Raw genomic sequence first — 25549 nt, forward strand, 5'->3', positions numbered from 1 at the left:
GTACCATACATAACTGTTAATTAGTGTGTCAAGAAATTGCCATTTAGATGACTCTTTATTGTTATAACTAATTTTAATTAATACTTAGAATTTTATTAACTTCAAAATTTTACTGATTTGTATTATGAATTTTATGAATCTGCATCTAAACCTACATAATTTGATGCATTTATGGAAGAAGTTGTAGACAAGTCAATTAGTGACATGCTCATGATTTAAACTTGTATTAATTATGTATTTCAAAGATTTATTTTTGTAGTTCCTAGACATTGTAGAGAATTGCTTTTATGATATGTTTCCATATTGCTAGTCTTATATTCTGGTAGAGATAATAAATAACATATGAATATGTTTGGATATTCTAAATGTAGGTAATTAAATTATTTATTGTTGCAATTTGAATGTGTGTATGTAATCTAAAGATAAAAGTAATGTTGTTGAAAAATTTTATTATTAAAATTATGTCACAATAATTTAAGTGTCTTCATTAACAAAATAATTTCTATCAATTAATGATTCCTTTCATTTCGATATGTATGAAATGAATACATTTATGACTGGTTAAGTTCTGACTGGCCTTAAGTGATTAAAGATTAGTCTTCAATAAATGATTAGGCGTTAGTAATTAAGCTTGCGCTCGCTAATTAATTGTTCGTATTTGTTTTTTTAAAAGGCAATAGCTAATTGGGTGCAAAGATGAATGGATAGCGGGGTCCGCGGCGCCGGCGTCGCGCCGATAACGAGGCAGTTTATATGCCGCGCAGAGCTGCGCGCGCGTCAGTCGTCCCAGCCGCTTCGCCATGCCGGCCTGCGCGCCAGAATTCAGTCGCCTAGCGCGCTCTAACACAGAACTTATCTTTTCGCCGCGAGTTAAAAGATGCTCCCACCAACCGCCGCCATTCACGGCCCTTCGCCGCTCATTCTCCTCTACGTTCTCGCTCATCCCCGAGGAACGCGCCGTCTCGCCTGAGCGGCCGCCGCCGCTACCACGCGCCGTACGAATACTCACATGGGGACCCCGGCTGTGCCTGCGGCCGCTCTTCGCACTCCTCAGCTTCGTCTCCCACCCGGCCTGGAAACAAATTCTAGTGGTGTTACCGACGCTGTGGATCGCCGCCTCGCTGTTCATATTCTGGAAGTGTATCCAATGCCCACTCGGACTGCTGAAGATGTTCGGACGTGCTCTCAGCGCGAAGAATCCTAACAAACCCCGCACTGTACTCATCAGTGGGGGAAGTTCTGTTCAGGCACTGCATCTAGCGAGGAACTTCCACTCTGCTGGAGCCAGAGTGGTCGCTTTCGAAATTGAGGGTCAGTTTGCATTACTAAAATATTCTGCGGCTGTAAATAGATTCTATACGGTTCCAAGGCCCAACCCAGCTGATCCGTTAGCTTATGCACGAGCACTGAGGGAAATCGTTGATAGAGAATCGGTCGTGTTCTACGTGCCAGTAAGTTCTACGACCCCAGCATACTATGACGCGCTCGCGAAACCACACTTGGAGATAGTGGGATGCCAGTGCTTTGTGCCATGCGCCCGGGACGTGGTATCTCTGGATGATCCATTGGAATTGATACGAGTGTGTCGTGCAGCTGGCTTGCCGACTCCTCAATTTAGTGTGGTCACTAGTGAAGAAGACGTTCGACAATGGTACGAGAGCGGAGCTTCAAAAGAAGGCCGGCATTTCATCGCTAGCGCTGGAGCCCGAGGCGCTAGAGATCGACTTAGATTCGTTATGCCTGAGGACAGGGGTCACTTCCGATTCCCACGAGAAATCAGTGTTGAGAAGCCATGGGTGATCGTGAAGGAGCCAAAGGGCGAGAGGATTGTGACTTGTACCACATTGAAAGAGTCACGTGCCGTTAACAACGTGTCGTGCCGGGTGGACTCGGTTCGAAAAGGTTTAGTACCGCAGAAAGACGACGACGCTGATGCTTGGGTTCAACGATTTGTATCTCGTTTGGCGCCTGCAAGGCCTATGACTGGTCACGTATCCTTCAGACTCGTTCGTGAAGAATGTACTACGAATGGTCATAGCAACCGATTGGTGGCCATTGGCGCACGTGTTGGGGTGTCGTTGCCGTATCTATGCCAAGGTCCTACCCGATGTGGGCATTCGGCTTCAGTGGGAAAATTCTTGGACACTGTCCTGGACACAAGAGAGGCTTTGTTTACGTTTTGGGATCCTCTTCCGTACTGCGCGTACTACCAGTACCGGGCACCTGATGACAGGCGGCCACCGCCTCCGGAGCCGTGCAAGACGCCTCCGAATGTGCCTCTCTGAAGGTTAAATGTAAAAATTAGAGTTTATTTATTAATAATTCGCTCAAGTACCTGAAGAGTGCATGAGTCGAGTACGCTCCATGAGTGCCATATCTATTCGCTCTCGTCTGATGTTCTTTGACCTGCGTGAATGACAAGTGGGACAAGTAAGGGTCGGGGGACGATACGACATGTTTGTAACTACTAAGTAGATATTATAAGTGTACTGCATAAATATTATTGTAGAGATTGTTTTCTTTATCACAAGAAAGAAATAAACTTAATTATGATTCAATATACAACAAGCTTTTATTTTCGTTTCTTTAACCCGCTTATCAATTGTTGCTAATGTAGATTTAGTTTTATGATTTAAAACATTTCTCACCTGCTTTTTGTGGTTCTGATCATTCTAGCTCAAAAAACATATTTGAATAATTACTAATTCGGCCGCGACGATCAATGATTGCACTTAAATCGTTATTGATCGAAGCGGCTATTATCTATCGATTAAAAATAGAAACACATTCACAGCATTAGGTTAATGACTATAAATAAACTCGAAATAACGGGAAAACACCTACTTATTAGAATATACTGGTAAGAAATCCTTAACCAACATATTTTATTACTTAATTAGAATATGGCGTAGGTCCTATTTACCTACACTAGCTAGGTAGTAGAGTAAAAGATAAATCATTAAAATATTTGACTTTCTCTTAACTCTACTTATTATGTGCCTACACACTTAAATGCAATATAAGTCAATGATTCCTACTTTAGTGAATGAGACAAGAGGGCATTCCTAGAATCGCAGGTTTTTAACTTTTACAAACCGGTGCCGAGCCGACTGCAAAGAGCTATACTTAAGGTATACCAATTAAGTAGGTATTCCTTATGTTGAGCAAAATTAATAACTCGACGATTGAAACATATTATCGAAGTACATAAACTGCGATATTATTGCATTCGCGGTGCACTTGGCGAGATAGCGTTTATCTCCCGTCCGGGTCACCAGACTGACCGGGCAAAGATCGCACCTTTGCCGCTCGTGGAAAAATATGAGCCATTTCACTTAAGAAAGAAGATTATAAGTATCCAATTAACTATCTATGATTGTAACGCCCTAGAGACAGGACAAGGTTAGCTCTCTCTTAACCTGTTTTTACCTGTGCTCCACAATAAACAATTACCTTATTATGATTTATTATGATCATCTATGACTGGGTGACTGTGACGCGTGGTTGTGGGTGTGTCAAGAAGTAGGTACATGATGAGTTAAGTAATTAATCTCCTATCAAGATTCCGAACGCTATCAGTGGAATCAACGTGTTTTGTTATGATTTTCACATGCACTTGCATGCAGTAAAGTACTTAGCTTCAAAATTAAGATACAAAATAGAGAGCTTGGCAGTTTGAGAAACAGTGGATTACCTACTGTTGCCTGTGTGTCTCGAGTTTGATTACCGATGAATGGTTTTAAAATAACTGTCTAATTTTGCGTTTAATCTCGTGTCTGGTAGGCGTCTTCTTACTTCAGTCCTTGAAGATGCCCTCAGCAACAAACCATTACTAAGAGTGCGCCTACCCTGTTATACAAAGATAATGTATGTAGGTAAGTACAGTCAAAATCACACATCGTACTCTACATTTTTGTGTAGGCCGAACTATACATATGAGTGGCGAAAAGAGGTGGGAATTAGTTCAAATAATAGGTACACTGTCTGTTTCAAAATGGTTACATCTACCTGTTACACCTATCCAAGCACGAATTCTGGTGCATCTTGGGTATAGCAACACAAGTTATTTTTTACTTTATACGATAATATCTTAGATAGGATATTTTACACGAGTAAGTATATCCGCCTTTGACTCTTATTACTTTTAGTTGCAGATTAAAGTGATTTTGTTTGATATACTTACCTAACGCATTTATGTTTGAGTAGGCTCAAGTTTGACTATCCATAAGTACCCTAAGATCTATTTGATATCTGATGATCTGATTGATTATAGCGAACACATCACTTAGGCCCAGACTAGGCCATAAACACCATAAAGAAACATTACTGAAAAGTGATGGATAGCCTTTGAATCAATTTTATTGCATCTAAAGTTTTCTTATTAAATTAGCACTAAGGAAGCTTTTAGGAACATTAATCTAATAATATTTTTTGTAAAGACGCAGCGGTTAGCGATTTTGTTCCCGTAAATTTAGTTCTCTTGGAAGGATTATTATAATACAATAACATTTAGTTTTTGCTAGTCCAATTAATCAATATAGTAAACTCTCCTTTCTTTAGTAGACCTGCGGTGATTAATTCATAATGTGTTATGTCTTCAGAATTTTTACAAGCACCGATATAGAGTCTACTGACTCTTAAGTCCATAATATTTATTTACTTGAGTAGGTTCGTAATTACCACGTGGCCAGGAGCGTGAATTTGATGTTTATGTGGTCGTGAAGCTTAATCGACGAGATAGTCACAATCGGGAATATTATCAAACGGAGTAGTTAGGACTGTACTCGTGCTTAATTTATCAATCGGCCTTTTTGTAATGTTTTTCGTATCATAGTCGTATATCTCTACTGTGTAAATATGAGCTTAGCGAGTACACTCGACGATTGGTTCTTAGTCTTAAATATCTAGGGCTATGCTCTACCAACTCAAACTGGAGTATTTAATCGTTTCTATTTTTATAAATTTTAAAAACAAATCTTATCATCAATGATGGTGTTTGCTGCCTAATTGCTACTAAGTATTACATAAAACATTCTTTATCGATCATGCGTTTGATAATGTTAACACGTTGACTGCCAAAGTAAATTTACTAATTCGCTAAAATTGANCATGCCGAATAATACATGATTATGAATATGACGCACTACACTGATAATTTTTCTTATGGAGTTTCGTCACCCTAGAAAAATGTATGATGATGATTCATGAATATCAAATTAATTTAAAATTTAGGTGAATTACTAAACAAACCACTTTATCATCGCGATAGGTGTTTTTAGAAAAATATTAAGTACACATAGCTTACTGTGATAAACCAATCTTTAGATTATTTAATGTCCAAAATAATTAAATACTTTTGTTCTTACACGAAACAAAACTTGGGTAAGGCCCACATTTATGCGTAGCATTTTAATTAATATTACTCCGTATTGATCAATATTGCGATATCCTACTAATCCTACTAATATTATAAATGCGAAAGTTTGTGTGGATGTCTGGATGTTTGTTACTCTTTCACGCAAAAACTACTGAACGGATTTTGATGAAACTTTACAGTTTTATTGTTTATAATCCAGAATAACACATAGGCTATAATTAAGACGATTTATGTAACAAACAAAATTTCACGCGGGTGAAGCCGCTGGAAAAACCTAGTTTTACACTAATTTCTAGAGATGAAACGGATATCCGGTAACTATCCGGTAGGCCGGATATCCGGCCTAAATTTACTATCCGGCCGGATACCGGATAGTAACTCACTATCCGGCCGGATACCGGATATTAAAAAACTACGACAATTTCCTATTATAAAATGAAATACATTAATCTTTGAGGTAAATAATATCAATAAAAAGGCTTATAAATAATGACGGCTTTTATATAAAGTCGAAAAAGTTACAAAAAGCCATATTAAGGCCTTTCAAAAAACTAATTTATTTTTCTGGGCTATTCACTCTAATGACAAATACTAAATAAATAAATATCTGTTAATGTCGAAATACATATAGCCAATTAAAATGGGCGATGATTTTTTCGCTGAATGGTCTGATGACTTGATGCAGTTCAGTCGGATTACGCAGCTAGTAAACTAATTTAATTTTCCCTATCCAACCACACACTCACGATGGCAACCGAAATCACCCGAATTGATCTGCCCCCTAAACGAGTGGCAAAATCTGACATTCTATTCGGACGGATTCGATTTTCGAAAAGTGTGACTTGTCTAGTCTACTAGACCCACTGATCGCGTTTGAAGTACCTGTGCAGCGCTAAACTCGTCACGACATACAACGAGATAATGGGCCAACTATCCGGCCGCCGGATATCCGGCTATCCGGCCTAGCAGCTCGCCGGATATCCGGTATCCGGTATCCGGCCAAACCACTATCCGTTTCATCTCTACTAATTTCTCAACGTGGTGTAATTTAAGAGCATCTTATGAAATTATTTTTCTTTATACGATGTAGGTTGGTTACGTCACTTTATAGTCTACACACCTTTTATAACAACATATAGGGTGTCTCAAAAACAATAGATAACCTTAACCTACTGGATAGGATATAACAATTCAATAAAGATCTCGCTGACGTTCAGAAGTCGTCCCATTGAAAAACAGTTCTAAATCCGTATTCACAAAGAGTAATTTCGATAGAACGATTACTCGATAGGATCGCAGCTCAGCGATTTGTTGTCGTTGAAGTTTTGTTACGTCTTCCCATTGAAAAGCAGTTCTAAAGCCGTATTCACAAGGGTCATTTCGATAGAACGGTTACTCGTTAGGATCGCAACTCAGCGATTTGTTGTCGTTGAAGTTTTGTTACGGGTAAAAATATCACGGTTTTCGACCATGCTTGAAAACAAATTAATACTCACCATCTTTTTCAGGTGGAGGACAAAACTAACAACAGAATTAAAGATCTGATATCTGAGGATGACTTGAATAGATACACGCGTCTTGTTCTTGTAAATGCAATTTATTTTAAGGTAAGTACGAAGAAGTATGAATAATGGGAAAATTTAAATCTAGACCCAACCTTTAACATGTCAAATGTCAATGCGCTAAATTTAATGTGCTAAAGCAGTAAACGATTGAGTATTTTGGCGACCACGAGTCGGCGGCCCACTAGGTGGACCGACGATCAGGTGAAGTTGTAAAAACTGTTCACTTTCTTTGCTGTTGTTATTTTATCTTATATTTGTCATACATTTTAGGGAACATGGAGCAAAAAGTTCGACCCAATGCATACCATGGATAAACCTTTCCATGTAAATGCTACGACCACAATTCAAGTGCCGATGATGTACAAGGAGGATAACTTCAGATACGGCGAAAGTGAAGCATTAAACGCGCAGGTACGAAAATAGATGAATGTAAACACTTACGATATTTTACACATTTAAACATCTGACCTAATACCTATCTATTCATATGTTATCTATCCGCCTTGAAATAGTATCTGTACCAATCTGTACTGTTTCACTGCTCACATTCTTGCTTGTAGCAATTTTTTCCTTGATTCGAATATCTCAATAAAATAGGTCTCTACTTTTCGTCGTGTGTGTTCATGAGTGTCTTCATGGACCAGTGATAGATGTGCAAAAAAGCCTAAAAAACTCATACTACTCATTTTATGTTTGCAATATGGCTTTTAAAAAGCACATTTACACGTCCCGGTATTAACTCTACAACTGCTTCGGGACAATAAATGGGCCAGCTGAAAAGAAGCAGCGCAAGAAACTCAGTGACTATTGTCAGCCTCTTTTTTATAATTTATAAAGTCTTTAAAATACACATCGTTATAAATATTGATAGACAGTTAAACTTTTCAAACATTTTATACAGAAAGTTAGTTTAAAACTACTTATATCCCTTTTCAGCTGTTGGAAATGAGCTATGTTGGTGGAGAGGCGAGCATGTTGATCGTACTCCCTAGAGAAGTCGAAGGTCTTGATGGAGTTCTGAAGAAGTTGGCGGGTGGCTTCGACCTCTTAGGAGAAGTCGAAAGGAAAATGTTCTCCACCAAGGTTCAAGTCACAATTCCCAAATTCAAAATCGAAACAGAAATCGACCTCAACACCTTGCTGGTTAAGGTATGTTGATTTAATATGCGTTCATTCAGGGTTAAATTCCTTTTTTTATTTCTGCACTGTAGCAAACTTTTATGGAATGCATATTTTTTACTTTTATGATGAATAGTAGATATTGTTTTGCGTCACTTATCTTATACACGTGAAATTAATGTGTGGATGGATTTAATTTAATAATGTACAGACAAAAGCACATCAGACTACATTTTCGTTGCAAAGTCGCCCTTATCGCAACTACGTAAGATACCACAGTGTTTACGTTGGCGTGCTGTCGACTCTACAAAGAACAACAAATACTTTTCTATTACATCATCCGTTAAATTATTGATAATCATGACATTTTAACCCCTATTTATAAAGATTAAAGACATGCACAGCACATACATCTTAGACAATGATGCAATTTGTGATTTTGCCACATGTGTTGTTACCTATTTGTTGTATGATGAGCTTTTATCTCAACACATTTCAAATATTATCAAGATTTTCAAAATTATATTGTCATAGTTATTTAATTTGTTTTTTAGCATTGAGTTCAATTTGTGGGTTCAATTCCCGCCTTAGGCAGTTAGATTTTTTCAAGTTATTTATAATTTTCAAATTATATTGTCATGTTTTCAGCTTGGGATCAAGTCGATATTTAACTCCCAAGGCCCATCAGGCCTGACTAAAGTGTTGAACTGCGACGAGCCATTGTACGTGTCCAAAGCCGTCCAGAAGGCATTCATTGAGGTCAACGAGGAAGGCGCCGAGGCCGCCGCAGCCACCGGTAAGCGTTTGTTTGATCCCGTGACTATTGCATCATTTGGTAATACGGCAGTGTTTATTAAAGCAAATCGGAATTATTAGTATTGAAAAATTAGAGTTTTCAAATACACTGATATGGTACAATCCACTGAGCAAAGTATTTCATATAATTATGTATAATCATGCCCTAGCATGTTCCCGGGATTTTTCGGTTATGAGTAATCTATCTATGCAACTGCCCATTTTTTGGCATGCGAAGACAGTTGCCCACGCATCTATGAGACTTAAAATTCTCAATTGAATATCGGATTGCGCCTTGCATTGCTGCCAAAATTTATGGATAAACGTCTTTAGTTGAAGAAAACTAATAAATTGCGGCTTAATTTAAAAGATGCTATTTATGTTAAGAAGGTAGTTAGATAATCTTGCATTTACTTTATTTTAATAAACTGACGGTTTACTAAATGATGCAAATGTTGGTAAATTACGCATTTTCTCTATAAAACTAGATTTTCCATCGACAGTCTGTCTACTACTTTTAATTGAATTATACATTTAACATTTTGTCTCTTTCTCGAACTTTCCTTGAGCTGATAGTTGTCTGGAGATTGAAAATCAGTCTTTATTGTGTTTTTTTATGATAAATGGTCTGTTTTATTGGTGCCGCTTTGTTTGGGCTTGCATGTTTACATTCTAACAGTGATAAAATCTAACCTTTTTTTGCGATGTGTTTATAATTTGCGTTTACTAAGTATTTTATTTTTATTTACTTTCGCTTGACCAAATAACTTTCTTCATGGTGTTTATTTCATTATTTTTCCTTATTTTATTTATGAAATTTTGTTTATTTATGAAAAGTGAAAACATATATTTTTAATTGCAAATTTGTGGGAAAATAAGTAAATTTTGCAGTTAATATCTCTATAAATCAAAACGTATTTTTTATTTCATTATTATATGAAAACATTGGTAATTAAGATTCTTAAAATTTAGTAATTAAGATTCTTAAAAGGGTTTCTTTTAAAAATGTTTTTAAGACTCCCCCCAGAACACATTTTTGTTATCATAACTGAGTTGGTGTAAAAATAACGTTACTTATTAATGTATGTCAAACTTTCAAATGTAGTGTTTAAACACAGGGTCGGGTGTCAGGAGTAAATTACTAAAACCAGTATAAATCAATTATGTCATGGTGAATATAAACCTTCCTTAACCCTTGTTTGGTGGTGCTTGGATTGGTTCCACCATATTAAATACCTACGATTACGATAAAAAAAAATGTTGTGTAGTTAAAATAATGAAAATGACAAATTTCATTTAATTATGTAAAACGCGAAATTTTTACAACTTTAAAAAAGCACTTTTTAACATCTATGAATTTACAAAAATTGGATGGGGTGTAACAATGCGTCACGTGGCCTTGTCTAGTGTTTGGGATGATGTAGTGTTGCGTTCAATAATGGTTGGATGTGGGTGTGTGTGCGCATAGGGTTCGCGGTTCGGAGACGTCGCTGCGCTGAACTCCAGGAGGAGTTCACCGTCGACCGACCAGCGCTGTGGTGTGTTACGGCGCAACGACAGATTCTGTTCCTAGCGACCTACAAACCACCCGCGCCGTCCTCTCCACACGATGAGCTATAGTCAAGGAATCTCATATGTACGACATCGGTGCCTTTATTAAGTTTCTTACACCCAACTTTTGTAGATACTAAGTTATGGTATTATGTAGCTATGAATCTGAATGTTTAAAATTAATGTAGATGTAGTGTTTTAGACACTAATATTAATAGTACAAGTTTTANTTCAGTCACAGCGCCATGTCAAGCATTTTGTCAGGCACAACAAAATCACGTTTCTGCGTTTTGGCGGGAACTACCGTGTCGCATCGCTTTCCTCGCTTGAGCCCTCGTGAATACTATCGCTCTGTCCGGTTGCTGTCGGTCAACTGTCAAATTTCGGTCGTGTAAAGTCGAGAAAGACAGCAAGTTATAACTTACTCTCTTCAAAGCCCTAATCAGCCTAATTTTTGTCTGTAATGTTTCAATTTTTTACACAAATAATAATTTTAATAATTATGCTTAATAATTTATTCCGAAATATATCGTAAACTTGTGATTTTATTAAGAATTTCATATATTTGTCGTGTTTTTACTAAAATTTTCATTCAAACCTGTGTTAATTTTTATTTAGGTACAAGAGTTGCAGGCCATGCTGAACATACTTAGTTGGGGGCCACGTCAGTCATTTAAAATAGGAAGTAACGCATTAAACGTGCCAGGCGGCCTACTGCGGTCGTTTGATTTAGATGCTTCAGTGTCAGGCTCCAGTGACTGACATGGCCCAAATAGGTTGCATGTTTGTCAGTCACCGGTGACTGTCATGGCAGCCTACGTGTTAAGTAGGTAGTTAACTATTATACATTTGCACAAACTCACGCGTCTTCTTCTTCTTCGCTAATTATCAGTAGTACTTAATTAATCACCTAAAAAAATAAAGGATAAGTAAGCACTTACTTAACCGTATACCGTATCAATTACGATATCAATTTAACTGTCGTAGGAAGTTAACGTGTTGATAAACATGTTTTATCCACTTAATTGCATATTAAATACTTTTCATATCAGTCCCTAGTCATTAACCAATTGTTTCTTCCGCAAGTCGTTTACCTACTAGGTAGGTAGCTATAGGTCATTTTCGACGTAAGATCTATCATAGCCACACAGTCTCTCATCAAATTAGTATTTTTATGTCAATAAACATAATATTAGAGTAGATATTTAGAAGAGGCAACTACTGTAGTTTTACATCAAGAAAGGTAGAAGTGAAGTGCGAGTACTTAGTAGAACCTTTTTTCAGCAGTGAATATACATTATAAAACATTCTAAGCTTACCTTCTTTTCTTTTAATTCCAAACGATGGCACGGTAGGTACCCCATGAAACGCGTGTGAGAAATCGTGTGACTCCATCATTTGCAATGTGTTAGCTTCGATTGTTTGGACAATAATTAGTACGATCGATTTTATGCAGGTTGCACGCACCTAGGGTATAGGGATACTTTGTAAACTAATGCACCGTTACAAAAATAATTTAGCTTAATAACATTAGGCACAGATTTTTATTTGATAGAGTCGCATCAGTTTATTATTTACAGAACTCATATGCCTAATATTGACATACTACTTGTATCTGATTCAGTTTTTCCCATCACAAATCATATTAAAACAGTGTACCAACAGAAAATATTCTTTTAGTATCTAAAAAAGAGACTTTAGTCGGGTGATTAAATATTAGTTTGAAATGCTACCTAAAGTTTTTCAACTAGTACCAGAGCTCAGAATTAAATAAACTAAGCTTAATAATGGAAGGCAAACTGTGCAATATAATTAGATAATTTAGTGCCTACTTAGCTGAACTAGATTTGGATTATCGATAGATTACGTTGCTTATTGCTGCAAAAAACGAGAATGAGAACCTTGACCTGGAAGAATGGGGGAATTTTTGTTACCAAGCCAATAAAAATTACCAACAACTTCTACCATTTCCATTGAGCACATTGGACAACTGGATCACAGTTAATGCTAGCAGGAAGCAGGCCGCTATCAACCAGGTCATTGGGAAAGGCCCATGTTATGGCTGATGATGATTGATGACACGTTACTGAACAACTGACCAGAGCCTTGTAATATAGAGAACGCTTTGGGAATGGTTGCTCTAAGACACCATACCTACAATATTCATGCTTTATAAAGGGTAACTGCTTACTAAAGCGATAAGATAAATACTCACTGTAACTGAAGAATTAGATAATGAAATATCGCTGAACCCAAAGATAATGGTTTAATTTGTTTCCTTGTTATAATGCTGATAAAATTGCGGCGTAGTTTTAAATACGCACAACCAAGGTTGCAGCGTAGACGCATTGTAGACGCTCGATTAGACGTTATCATTTAAAAACTAGCCTTATTGTAAACAGATCATGCATTATTATAATGTTTATTCTTCCGTATGTATGTCTATTAATCAGCCGAACTATTGTTTACAACTCCAATCTTCAAGGTGATTCTAAAAAATTAAAATCTTGATATAAAAGTAAAACCATTTAGTGTTTCGTTCAATCATCAATACAAGAAGCCCGTGCTCAATGCTCATGGGAACGAGGGGTGGGAATAGATAGTACCTACTTACTTAGAATAGAATTAGCAACTAAATTAACCATTAACCATTCTAAATATTTAATTTTATCCTATTAATATGATTTTCGGTGTTAAATTCTTTCATTATTTGAGTAATCTTCCATCAAAACTTGTTAAAAATAAAATAAATTAATTTAAGGTGAATTAAATTCAATGATATTGCACAGTTACCTACTATTTTTTTACAAACATACATCCGTGACCTATAAAATTGTAAAAATATCAGCAGACGTAGATAATATAGGTTTAGATTACCAATTATTTGATATCAGTTGCCAATTAAAGTTATTGTTTTATTATTTTTAATTGTATAGAGTTTACAATGTCCTCAGGGGTTCTTTAAAGTTACGAATAAAAAATAGGAGTTTTATTTACCATTTTAACATATAAAATAGAACCATGTAAAAGCAAATAAATATTTCTGATTTCTGATTTAATGTTGAATAGTTTCGCCGAAGTCAGACGTTCCTCAGTCCGTGTAGTCTCGAGGTTTAGAATTGTATCTACTCTATGATAGAGGTTTCAGATATTTAAATACTTTATTCTCAAATGGACATAGTTGACACCGCTAACCTCACCGACAGATCTGGGGATAGGGATACTTTTTTTAATTTAACTTATTTTCCTTTTTTGTAAATATTGTATTTTTTTTTGTATATAGTATAGTTTTTAAGTTTGTAAATTACCTGTACAAATTTAGTATGTTATTGTTTAATAAAGTTGTAATACTTATATCAAAAATTATTGAGATATGTAATAATATTTCTAATAAACCTTTATCAACTATTATGAAAAATAATACTTAATGCATTATTTTTTATTTTTTTTGCCGATGGGCATGTAGTGTGTGTTGTGTAACATGTAACAGTATAAGTATGTATAAATATCGATTATCCCTATTTAATCTTTCATTAATAAACTGAGATAGTTGACTTAATATGAGAAACATTTAATATTACATATTAATAATACCCGAGTAAACTTCAAAATAGGGACGTCCTCACAATCAAATGAAGGTCGTGTGAAGACGTGACTTAAGATGAGCATAAATAGGGAAAAATAGATTTCCGTTCACTTGTTTATTATTCAAATTAAACTGCTTAGGTTTGCCACGATATTTAATCATTTCACTTGAGCTGTCTTGGACCTTAGTAAAGTGTACACGCAGTGCCTTTTATTATTTCTTCTCATGATATTGGATGGTTAAGTGGACTCTATAATAGTATTTGAGGGTTGTAACATAATAATTTGATTCATTCATGATATATTGAAACAAATCCATACTGTAACCCAAACTGTTTAACATAAAGCAAGACTTCATTTAGGTATTAGGGTACTTTATTAGGTTCACAAAGTTTTTTAATCGATTTTATTGCAAACAACTCTTAATAGATTTAACCTACTTAAGATAATGTTGTTTAGATTTTAGCATGAAGTTTATCGCATCGTTTGACATGAGTGTACTGCGACTCGCCAACATATCTACGTATTAATCAACACTAAAGTAATGATAAATGTGTTCTTATTACAGTTAATACGAATCTTATATTGCTAACCCTCAGAGGTACTTACCTACTCGGTCGTTGGCACCAGACGTCCAAAGTTCGATTCTCGCCTTGGCCAGACGACACGACCCACATATTGTCTCGGTAATTACTAATGATTGCTTTACAGTAAACTAATAAAACCAAGTTAAAGGAAAGTTACAATTGTAATTGTTTATTCATGATTAAAGGGGGATTTACTTTGTATTTGTTTTCATTTGGAATTTAGTAAGATTTATAAAGCCGGAACTTATTGCTTTTAAAATATAGGTAAATTTTAAAACATATAGTTGAAGTCAAGAAGTAGGTGTATTGCATGGGAGGTGACACGTATTATCATTCGTTCGTTTCAGCCGAAAGACGTCCACTGTTGGACAAAGGCCTCCCCCAAGGATTTCCACAAAGACCGGTCCTGCGCCGCTCGCATCCAGGCCTCCCTCGGCCTTCACTAGTGGGAGGCCTGCCCACGCTACGTTTTCGGCTCGTGGTAGCCACTCGAGAACTTTTCTGCCCCCTGAACTTTACGAGCTATGTGCCCCGCCCACTGCCACTTGATTTTAGCAATTCTGCGAATTATCGTACTTAGGTTTATTTACTAGTTTAGGTTTACTAGCGCAGACCACATGGAGACTGCCTCCCGTGAGCCCATGACTAATTGTTTGTTTAACTAGTAAACAAACAGTCAACCAGCAAGTTGTGTCATTAATAGTATCGTAACAATTAGACTGCTAAGTGCTCGTAGAGCTTGTCCTACATGAGCGCTCCGGGCTACGTGACTCACCACACGTTCCTTTAACCAAAGCCCTTAAGTATGACCTAGGCCATACATTCGTAATATCCCTTAGGTAAAGACATTTTTATCCATGTGATTGTAGATTCGAAGATAATCCTATCGTTCATCTTGGAATCTGCCCCTAAAGTAAATATTTCATATCCGTTCAAACACAAACTTTGCTTAATTATGTTTGTAATATTTGAAATTTGGTAAGTTTTTACAACTTGTTTTGAGTTTGATAAGATCATTATGTCATTCCGGAATCTAAAAATAGTACACGTGAAAATATTTACGTTCGTATTTGAAGATTCGTAGCAATATTTGCTACGGCGTAGCGTCGTAGCTACACTTATCTACAATACGGTTATAAATCGAAATTTATTCTTTTGCGTCTTCTTTTTTCTGATCTGTGTTTTAAATATGATATCTAGAAATATTGTCAGTTAATACTATTGCAATACATTCCGATGTATGTTAGGAAATTAACAAAATAAACAAACTTCTATTGCTCAAATACCCCTTAACAATATTATATTGCTTCTGCTATCATATAGTTTGAATTATAATATTCGTAATTAACCGCATTATTATTTATACAAAAGATAACATTGCACCTTTGTTTGATTGGGATCGAAATATCTCCGTATTGAGGTGGTGACCTGATCACGCTGCTGCTTGTGGGAAGAGCTCTTAGGCTAAACAAGAAAGTTATTTATTGTTTATGTCTACACTTTCTTTGTTGATATTTAAAACATATTATTGAGTCATCGAGATATGAACAAGCATAAATCACGTTGTGAAATAGCTACTAATTGGGATAATAGGTAAACAATACTTAATTAAGCATTGAGATGAGATTGAGGTCAGTCGCAGGTCTTGATATAAATGTAACGACTCTACAAAAAGACGCACAAACTTAGGAGAGATTTACAGACTTCATATCAGCAATGAAGAATAATATAACGTATTTCATTTGGCGACTTTCGTTGAATAATTTGGAGATTTAACTTCGAGCAAAATATCACAAAACGGGTGAATATACTGTCGCCCGTTTTCACAAGCGAATCTTGTTTAAGTGAAGCAGCAAATCGAACGCACAGCTTCGAATAGAGCTATGTGATTGGTTCGTGTGTGACCCTGTGCGTCCATGCACAGTGTGAGATATCATAGTCATTTTGGTGAATACGGGCGTGTGGTAGGTAGAGTGTTACTACTTAGGCCCAGTTTTTTGATTCGTAGTTAAAATAACAAATTGTTAAATTTTGCTACTAATGGTTAAATATTAACAAAATGTTAACTGGTAGTTAAAAAATGTACTAAAAGTCAAGCTAACCATTGTTCGAAAAACATTTTTTTCTGATATTTAACCACTTGTCATTTGACATCTGTCAAACTTGACCATTGGTTATTTTAACTAAGAATCAAAAAACCGGGCCTTATTAGTGGCTTGTATATTTCAGACTATTCTTGCAGCGAAATCGTGTTTTATTACGACTTCATAAGATATAAATAAATAACTTGGTGTGCCATATTACATGTTCTGTCGATATGCAAGGAATATTCCGTTCGTTACCAGGACGTGATTAGCGAATGCGTCTGCAACCTGTCTGGTAATCGACGTGATTTATGACTTGTAGAGGCAGCCATTTTGATTCGAGCGATTTGAACTTCCCTCATACTTACCAGGGGGCGTAGTGTGAGTTTACATCGCATTCGATATCGACTGCATCAAAGAATATATGAAGATTTTAGTTCTTGAAAGTTTCCGCTAGGGGCGCTGTACAATCTGTCATAGATTTAATATCACTTTTTTATGGAGTCGATATCGAATGCGTTTGACGTAAACTCACACTAAGCCCCCAGATTCGTTTCTAGATCTCGATTTGCGATTGATTGACTAAGCTTTTGAAAAACATCTAGCCTGAAGGCCACAAAAGCTTCATAAGTTTTTAATTTAATTTAATATAACTTATTATAAAACACATGTGATAGTGTCTTAATAGTACACGCACGTGATGATCGAGTGGTGAGTTTAGTGATAAAAATAATTATACACATTTACTTAAAGTTTAAACAAACAAATCTCTGGATATTATGCTCCAGTACTTACATCTACTTAAAAATAAAAAAGTTTCAATGTTTTGTAAGATTAGTTTACTTCTAAATAGTTGGCACTTTATATAAGGATCCCAATGAATCTTTATTTTATTTTGATTAGAGGACACTAGAAAATAAATTGCTAGCACAGACATCAAACAACAGCTAAATATAACACAATATTGAGCCAATTCCTTTCCTACTACGTGTTCTATTTGAGTTAGTACTCACGATCCAATACAATGTACCTACTTGTTTGTTTATTTACGATAGTATGTGTGATAAGTTTCCAATTATGGCGCATTATATTTTGGTGCCGGATCTAGTAACACACAATTATTTTACGTAATGATTTGTAATGATCGTTGTAGACAGATAGCGTGCTATAATCGATTGGACGTTGGCCGAATATTTCCACAGCAGTTTAGGTTAATGTGACAGGGTTATAAATGTTTTTGATTTAGTATGTGAATCCTTATTTACAATAAACAGATTTTTTTTTAAACTAAGGCAAACTTAACTCTAAACAAAATAAAAATATAAACTTATTTTTACTCAAAAATAAAAGTGTGTCCGTGAGGCAAAGAGGCGAGGGTGCAGGCTGCATTTCCTCGCTGAATGGCAATACTAAGCCTTTGTGCAAGGAAAGAGCCAGCATTTAGATTTTCCGAAATTTAATTAATTTAGGGGAAATGGTCCGAAACAGTAATTTAGCATTCGGTCCCCAAGGTCCGAAGGTCTCGACACCAAAAGGCGCAAATATGTAATCATTAGAAAGTGACTCATATTTGCGCCGTTTGGCTAACTTAGCCGACTCCGCTACAACCCCAGCTTTAGCAACTGATTCCCTGAGGTGGGAAGGGGCTAAAGTATCGACACATAATATGTAGCGTCCCAAACTAAAGCCCGTCCCCGTTCCCAGTGATTTAGTTAAAGATGAATCTATCCGGTAAACAACTCTAGACTGGAGATTCATTTAACGAGACTATTCCTACCTCTCATTCTCACCGCTGGAACTCCTGTGTAGCCAGGATCTACAGCTTGACCGCCAATAAAAACCCAACCAGTGAAGGTCAAGTTAATCACGGGGGAGTTAAATTGTCATTGGATCGGCAAGGAAATTAATCAAAGAGTTCGAAGTGGAGATTCATATAGTACATACTATTCTTCATTCAAACAGACTAATAGTAGGGCGTGAGTGTTAAAATCGTGATAATCACGTGCAAGATACTATATCAATTCGGCTATTGTCTAGGTGGAGAATTATGTTTGAGAATTCGAAAATATTTTGCACTTCGTATGACTCGATCTTGGTAAAAACCTGGTAACCTTACTGGGAGTCTGTGCCTTAATTGGGTCAATTGAATTTAATGTGAATTTGCTACGTGGTAAATCAATAAATGATTGAGTATTGAAACCGAATCTAAACTTAGACTTACCCCAAGGTTGTCCTTTGTTTTGGTCACTTCAGTACTTCGGTATTTGCGATGACGAATGAGGAAAACCTGATCACAGAAGTTAAATCACAAATTATGTTGACGTAGGTAAGTTCTCGTCAACACCTGTTTTCTTACTAAACCTTTGGTACTTCTCAACAATATATCTGGGGGCACGGTAGTGCCCCCACCAAGTCGAGCAAAAAAGCGGCACGGCCGTACCATCCTTTTCTCGAAGCAATTCAGGCCATTTTCGACTGCCTGTAACTTCGTTGTGGATAAAACTAGAAGGCTGAATTTTCATTAGCTATGCAGGCATTGTAAAGACACGGTATATTTAAAATTTCATTCAATTTGAACCAGTAGTTTAGGAATTATAACGGGTCAAAGTTACTTAATTTTGTCACTCACTGACTCACTGACTCACTGACTCACTGACTCACCGATCATCAAAATTCTAAGGCACTTCTAGCAGACCTAGAAGCTTCAAATTTGGAATATAAGTAATGTTTGGTGTATGAATCAAGGAAAAACTAAAATATTTGGGGGCACAGTAGTGCAACCGCCAAGTCGAGTAAAATTTTTCAATTTCGGTCCAGTTTTCTAGATACATAACTGCTGTCTACAAAATACAAAAAGAAATGAGATCCCATCAAAAACAATACTTGTCAAAAAAACCAAGTCTCGCAACTCAGTTGTTCTACGGTAAAAAGTTGTGAGATCCATGTAATACCAAGTCCAGGCCAGGAAATCTTTAACGTTTTACATAAATATATTGACTTGGCCATCGCATGAAAACACGTGTAAATTAAATTATTTAGTGCGATGGCCAAGTCAATAATTTATGTAAAACGTTAAAGATTTCCTGGCCTGGACTTGGTATTACATGGATCTCACAACTTTTTACCGTAGAACAACTGAGTTGCGAGACTTGGTTTTTTTGACAAGTATTGTTTTTGATTGGATCTTTTTATCAGCAGGGATGTAAATAGTAAACATGTTATCAGTCAGACAGACTGTCATTATGCAACATCAGTTATATTTTAAAGAATAAGGTTCAGGGGTTAACGTGTCTGAAGTCCAAAGATAACCGTGGATTGGGATCATAGTTATATCCGGGAGTTATCTCTAACTCGTCTTTATTATTGGAAAATAGAATAACTCATAATTAATTTACTTCTAATATTTTTATTTAATTTCAATAACATTAACCTAAATATTAGGAACGAATCTGTAATTAGAAGTATGTTGTAGGTAGATATGTAACACGAACATTGATGTGGATAAGCCATAAATAGGTCGGTGGATTCCCAAAAAAGTTTGATCGTTAATCCTTAAATTGCGCCGTAGATCAGGATACACACTGACCTACTAAACTATATTCGTTACCAAAGGATATTAATACAAAAGATACACTTTTGTACAGTAGGATACTATGTCTCTGTCTGGTAAATGGCAGTAAAAAGAGACAAAGTTCGTGCACTCCTGAAATAGGATAACGGTTGCCACTACAAAAGGTTCTGACTTGCAATTTTTATTAGTTTGCTGCTTTTCCAATCTAGTAACTAGTTTAATCGGCAACATGGAATGGTGCAAACGCTCGTAGTTAAAGAAAATAACCATGTCTGATACAGTGAAGTCACCGCATTCTGCCAGGTCTAGGGCTCCTATTGACGAAGCTGGGGCCCAATGGTGGGAGCTATATGGAAACGCAGAAGACGAAAGTGAAAGTTCCGCGTTTTATGTGCAAAACGAAGTTGATAGTGATAAGAAAGAAAAGTCTACTTCAACAAAAGCAAATGAAAATTTAACAACTTTCACAGATTCTATAAATCATCAAAACAATGTGCAGACCCCTAAAGAAAAAGTATTGAAAAAATGGAGAGAGGAACAAGCGAAGGCGAAATACGAGCAAGCAAGGAAGGCCGTGATTAATTCACTGAAAGAAAAATTCGGGGCACCAAAACATGCTAATAAGCATTCTATTCCTGACGCAAATAAAACTGATATTCGTAAAATAATTCCACCGATTATTATAACTGGAGACAACGTCGAAGACGCATCAAATTTGAATAATGAAGAGCAGGGGAATTTGGATCGTGGTGCTGGTGGTTTTAAGGGTGGATTTGGTGTTGTGGGTGGTTGTCACGCGAGGAGGCTTCAGATGGGGCCAGGTGGTGGGCTGGCACAGTGGAGGCCGGTCCCGCGAGCTAGTAGGGCGGCGGGCTCGGCGGGCGGACTACGCGGGTGTGCGAAGGAAGACATGCCGGTGAGCATTTCGCTAAATTGCACTTGCACCAACACGTGATAATTAGGTCTACAAATAACGGCAGACTTGTTATCATAATTACTTACACCTAGTTAGATAGCAAAACGTACAATAATTTTAAACCGGTAATATCCTGTGATAATATCAATCATAAAACTTTACAGATACTTTAAATAGAGGTCTTATTATTTCTCATACAGCTTCTAAATTTTTTGATCTTTTGATTGGGTCTGAAAAGTTTACTAGGTAAGTAAGTAGGTACCGATATCTTAACTTTAAACTAGGTATAATGAAGAATCATGTTCTTCCTTCTTATTGCCCCAATTCTTGATGTCTAGAGCAGATTGCGGTACCCAGACTTGACTTAACAGTGTAAAGATAATGTATTGCGTGAGTCAGTTTGGTTGGCGACACTGGAGAAGCGTGATGTCCAAGGTCCAAGAACTATGACCTCACGATTTTGTATACTCATTACCGCGAAATCTGTGTAAGATAATGCAAGAATACCTTTTATTACGGCATTACTCGTATATTTATCTTAATGACACGCTTTTATTAGGTTGAATACTTATTTCCAATTAACGATAGTGGTTAAAATTTTGTGTTTAAATATTTCCTATTTTTAAATTGCATATATTTAAGCGCAATCTTATAGCTTAAAAACCTACTAGAAGTTTCTACACTTCTTAGCAAAGTTATGCTTAATTTTATGAAAATTAGATCCAAACGACTCTACATTCTACATTACGAATACATTCCAAGTATAAGGAAGGGTACGCTAAGATGCCAAACAAAAAACCATTAAAATACTATGAGTAAACTAATGGCATTACTAATAAAGTGTAGTTTATGTCCAATTGAAGTGAATTAGTGTACGCGTCCCATATTTCAGAGGGGTTCCCTATAACTGAGACAGGAATATCCCGGAGTCATGCCAACCCGCGCAATCGGGAATGGGAATCTACCCTATGAACCTGGAATTCCTTTCGCATTATGCTTCCACTGATTGGTTAAGTTTCTTAGTTTGACGACCTAATAAAGTGCACTGTTGGCGAGGAATCATTTATTTTGTTTGTATAAAGGGAAGAATTGTATTTTTTTTTAAACTCGTCGTTTAAAATCCTGTAATAATGAGGCATGAGACTATCCACTTTCTTGTTGCAAAACAGCACTTTATTGCCATTGAAGATGCCATTGTGATAAGCTTACTGTCTGTACTAAGGACTCGAACACACGATCGTCTGGTTGCTGAGCGATTGTTCTAATCAATCTCACTGAGGTTACATAGTTACAAAATGTGATCAATATTTTTTGTAATTCGTATTTTCGTCGAATGATCTTGTTAAGTAATATTACTTAGTTAATATTGTATGCGTAGGAATACTATGTTCCTTACGAAAATACCATCAATTTTGGGTTTTCACATATTGTAAGTTGCGTAGGCTTTCTCGTAGCCTCGTAGCTCGTAGTATGAAGAAAATCGGTACAAAAAATTTGGGCTACTTTCTTTTTTTTTTAAACCAGGTATGAAGAAAATGAATTAATATCATAAATGGAATATCACTTTTGTAATTTTCATTGAGAGTTGAGCAAAGTTAGTGGAAGTGTCTTTAGTAAGAAGGTATTTGTAATTCACTGTAAGTGAATCCCATCTAAAGTCTCATCAAGTATCACTTGATGGTAAAAGCTGGATTGACTACAACAAATCTTAGCTTTTCATCCTGTCCCACATTAGGATCGACATGATTGGAGCCTTAGTCCGTACCAGCATTCCTCAATTTGGCTCAGCCATTAAAAATGCATAAAATTCCAAGAAGTATGTAACCTGAATCCTCTTCCCTCTTTTATGATGTCATTATTCTTGATGAAAGCATACTTGCTGGGCGTTTCGCAACATAATGTTCTGCCGGCACGACAGTGGGCCGCAAAATGCACAGCGTTCGCTGAGCTAGCCCGCTATAGCCGTGGGAAACCACACATCTTTGCAAAGTTCAAATGATTGTTTATTTTGCGACTTTTCACTTCCTGAAACTTGTGAAATAATATCGTTATCGCTACTGATATAACGCTCGCTCGGTACAGTCAGTACGGTGCACTGAAACTTGCCTATAATGCGTTTAAGTAACGGTAGACTTATGATAACACTTTATTATCGACCTAGCTTTTTCCCGCGGCTTCACCCGCGTGAAATTTAGTGTCACAGATCGGCATAAATTATAGCCTATATGTTAATCTGGGTTACAAACAATAATACTGTAAAGTTTCAACAAAATCCGTTCAGCAGTTTTTGCGTGAAAGAGAAACAAACATCCAGATATTCAGACATCCAGACATCCAAACTTTCGCATTTATAATATTAAGTAGGATAGGATTTAATACATTTTAAAGACGTAGGACTAACATTGCTTGTTAGATGTTTTAAATCAGACAGGTTAGGGGTCCTTCTGCTAGTGACATCTATCTCACTAGTCGTCTAGTTAGTGGCACATTATTTATTATTTTATTATCACACATTTCTCTGCATAATGTTTTATTATCAATTATTTATGTATTTTATAGTGCAATAAAATAAGTTATAACTATACAATTACCTAGTATCAAAGTCCGCCATTTTAATTGTTTTAGTAACTTTGAGATAGGATTAACATGTTTATTTTTAAAGTCAGTCGCAACTGTATGCTTTTTTAACCTTTGTACTTCATACGTTACTTGCAAGATACACTTTCATTAGGTTATGATAAGGTATACTCGTACTTGTCTGAATAACAGGAATTGCGCAAACCAGTCTGTTCGGCATTTATCACTTCATGCCCAAAGATCCGGCTGTCTACGTGACTGTTCCAGCGTAGGTACTTAAATCAGTACAATTAAATAAAAAAATTAAAGCACCAGTATACTCGTATTATTCACAGACCATGGTACCATGGTACAGAGCCGGAAGACGTAGTGTGGGCAGGCCTCCCATTAGATGGACCGACGATCTGGTGAAGGTCGCGGGAGGTGCCTGGAGCTGAGAATAAACGAAGGAATTACCAACAAATGTTTTATTAATTCTATAATTCAATCGATGTAGAGTCGCAGTGCCAAGTGACGAACGTCTACGATTTTAAGTTATAAACTTATTGTAACTATAGTACTTTTGACGTTGAGTGTACCTACTCTACCTTTGCCCCTTAAAAGCAGGAAATTACAATATTTAAATGGTTATTACTGGAATTGTACGTCTATTTACTTAGCTTATGTACTTGAGCGAGTACCTACCTAGTTAATATAACGGATTAAATATCCGGCTCAAATTAATCGGAATTAGATTAAATTAGAGTACTATTATGTTTATGTATATCATTACGACGTTTAATACTCGGAATTTTATATAGGGGGTGGAGCTATTGAAACTACTTAAGCTATTATCTCAGACATTCTCATTATTGTGTTCTCTGCTTCATTGCATTTAATTGTTTTATCAGTCTTATATCGTCGGCCGTTTGGTGTAGTGGTTCAGAAAGGACTACTATGCCGAGAGGTCCTGGGTTCGATTCAATTCCCGGCCGGGTAGAAATTGAAATGAATTTTAATTTCTGAAACGTGTCTGGGTGTTACTACGAGTATGTATAATATGTATGTATTTACAAAAAAAAAGTATTTAAGTATGTTTATATCCGTTGTCTAGTACCCATAGTACAAGCTTTGCTTAGTTTGGAACTAGAGGCGGAGTGTTAAATATCCAAGGATATTTATTTATTTAAAAAAATTTGGTATAAAGACACAACCACACAATACAAAGTTATTTGTTTACATTGGTTCATACCTTGAGCTCCTTAGGCTCATAAAGACATTCCATTACATCATTAATCATCATATACATTTCACATCAACCAGATAACAAGGCGATAACGTACTTATAAGATTTAGCATAGATTTGTAGGTCATTGCACCGGTAGTGCTGGAATAATCTGCTGATGTGGACATCTATTTCATAAACTATCAAACAAAGTTAATTGATACGAAGAATTTTCCTAAAACAGACTGTATTAGCACGTGATAAGGTAGAGACTGATAGCAAAGTAATGGTGGTCGCACTGAGCAGCATCCTTGCCATATCAGCGGATGTAGTATTGCACTGCTAGTGCATGTACGTAGGGTTCATGACCTGGTCACCGGAATTGCAAGGTTCAGCGGAAAATTTTACGATGTAGGGTCGAACTCACCAAGAAGTACGTAGTGGAATCACAATTAATTGAATACGTAGGTAGTTAAGTACTATCTTTCAAGATACAAGTGTTACATGGCTTTGTAGTTTAAACTATAGGATAGTTTAGAGGCCTTTGATATGACGGTAAGAATACAGACTCTACCACAGCTGGTTGGGCGTTTTAACTTCAAACCAAACATGTTTTTG

The 25549-nt window shown here is 36.4% G+C and overlaps 3 protein-coding genes across 3 annotated transcripts in view; all 3 read left to right on the forward strand.

The window, feature by feature from the left end:
• Positions 1 to 605: 605 nt before the first annotated feature.
• On the forward strand, positions 606 to 2562 carry LOC114363766 (uncharacterized). Its single transcript, XM_028319586.1, is given in 2 exon segments — positions 606 to 792; positions 794 to 2562. Coding segments are annotated over 2 exon segments (1584 nt in total). The 5' UTR covers positions 606 to 700; the 3' UTR covers positions 2286 to 2562.
• Positions 2563 to 2903: 341 nt separating this feature from the next.
• LOC114363771 (serine protease inhibitor 3/4-like) lies at positions 2904 to 10564 on the forward strand. Its single transcript, XM_028319590.1, is given in 6 exon segments — positions 2904 to 2908; positions 6813 to 6984; positions 7213 to 7353; positions 7879 to 8091; positions 8710 to 8857; positions 10325 to 10564. Coding segments are annotated over 6 exon segments (831 nt in total). The 3' UTR covers positions 10477 to 10564.
• Positions 10565 to 20277: 9713 nt separating this feature from the next.
• Root (ciliary rootlet coiled-coil, rootletin) overlaps positions 20278 to 25549 on the forward strand; it is a 62462-nt gene continuing 57190 nt past the window's right edge. The window contains exon 1 of the mRNA XM_028319588.1: positions 20278 to 21150. Coding sequence (XP_028175389.1) covers positions 20503 to 21150 — 648 coding nt within the window. The 5' untranslated portion in view covers positions 20278 to 20502. The remainder of the gene's footprint in view (positions 21151 to 25549) is intronic.

This window comes from Ostrinia furnacalis, unplaced genomic scaffold (assembly GCF_004193835.3).
Source record: "Ostrinia furnacalis isolate ACB-3 unplaced genomic scaffold, ASM419383v2 OfSCF7285, whole genome shotgun sequence".
Lineage (NCBI taxonomy): Eukaryota > Metazoa > Arthropoda > Insecta > Lepidoptera > Crambidae > Ostrinia > Ostrinia furnacalis.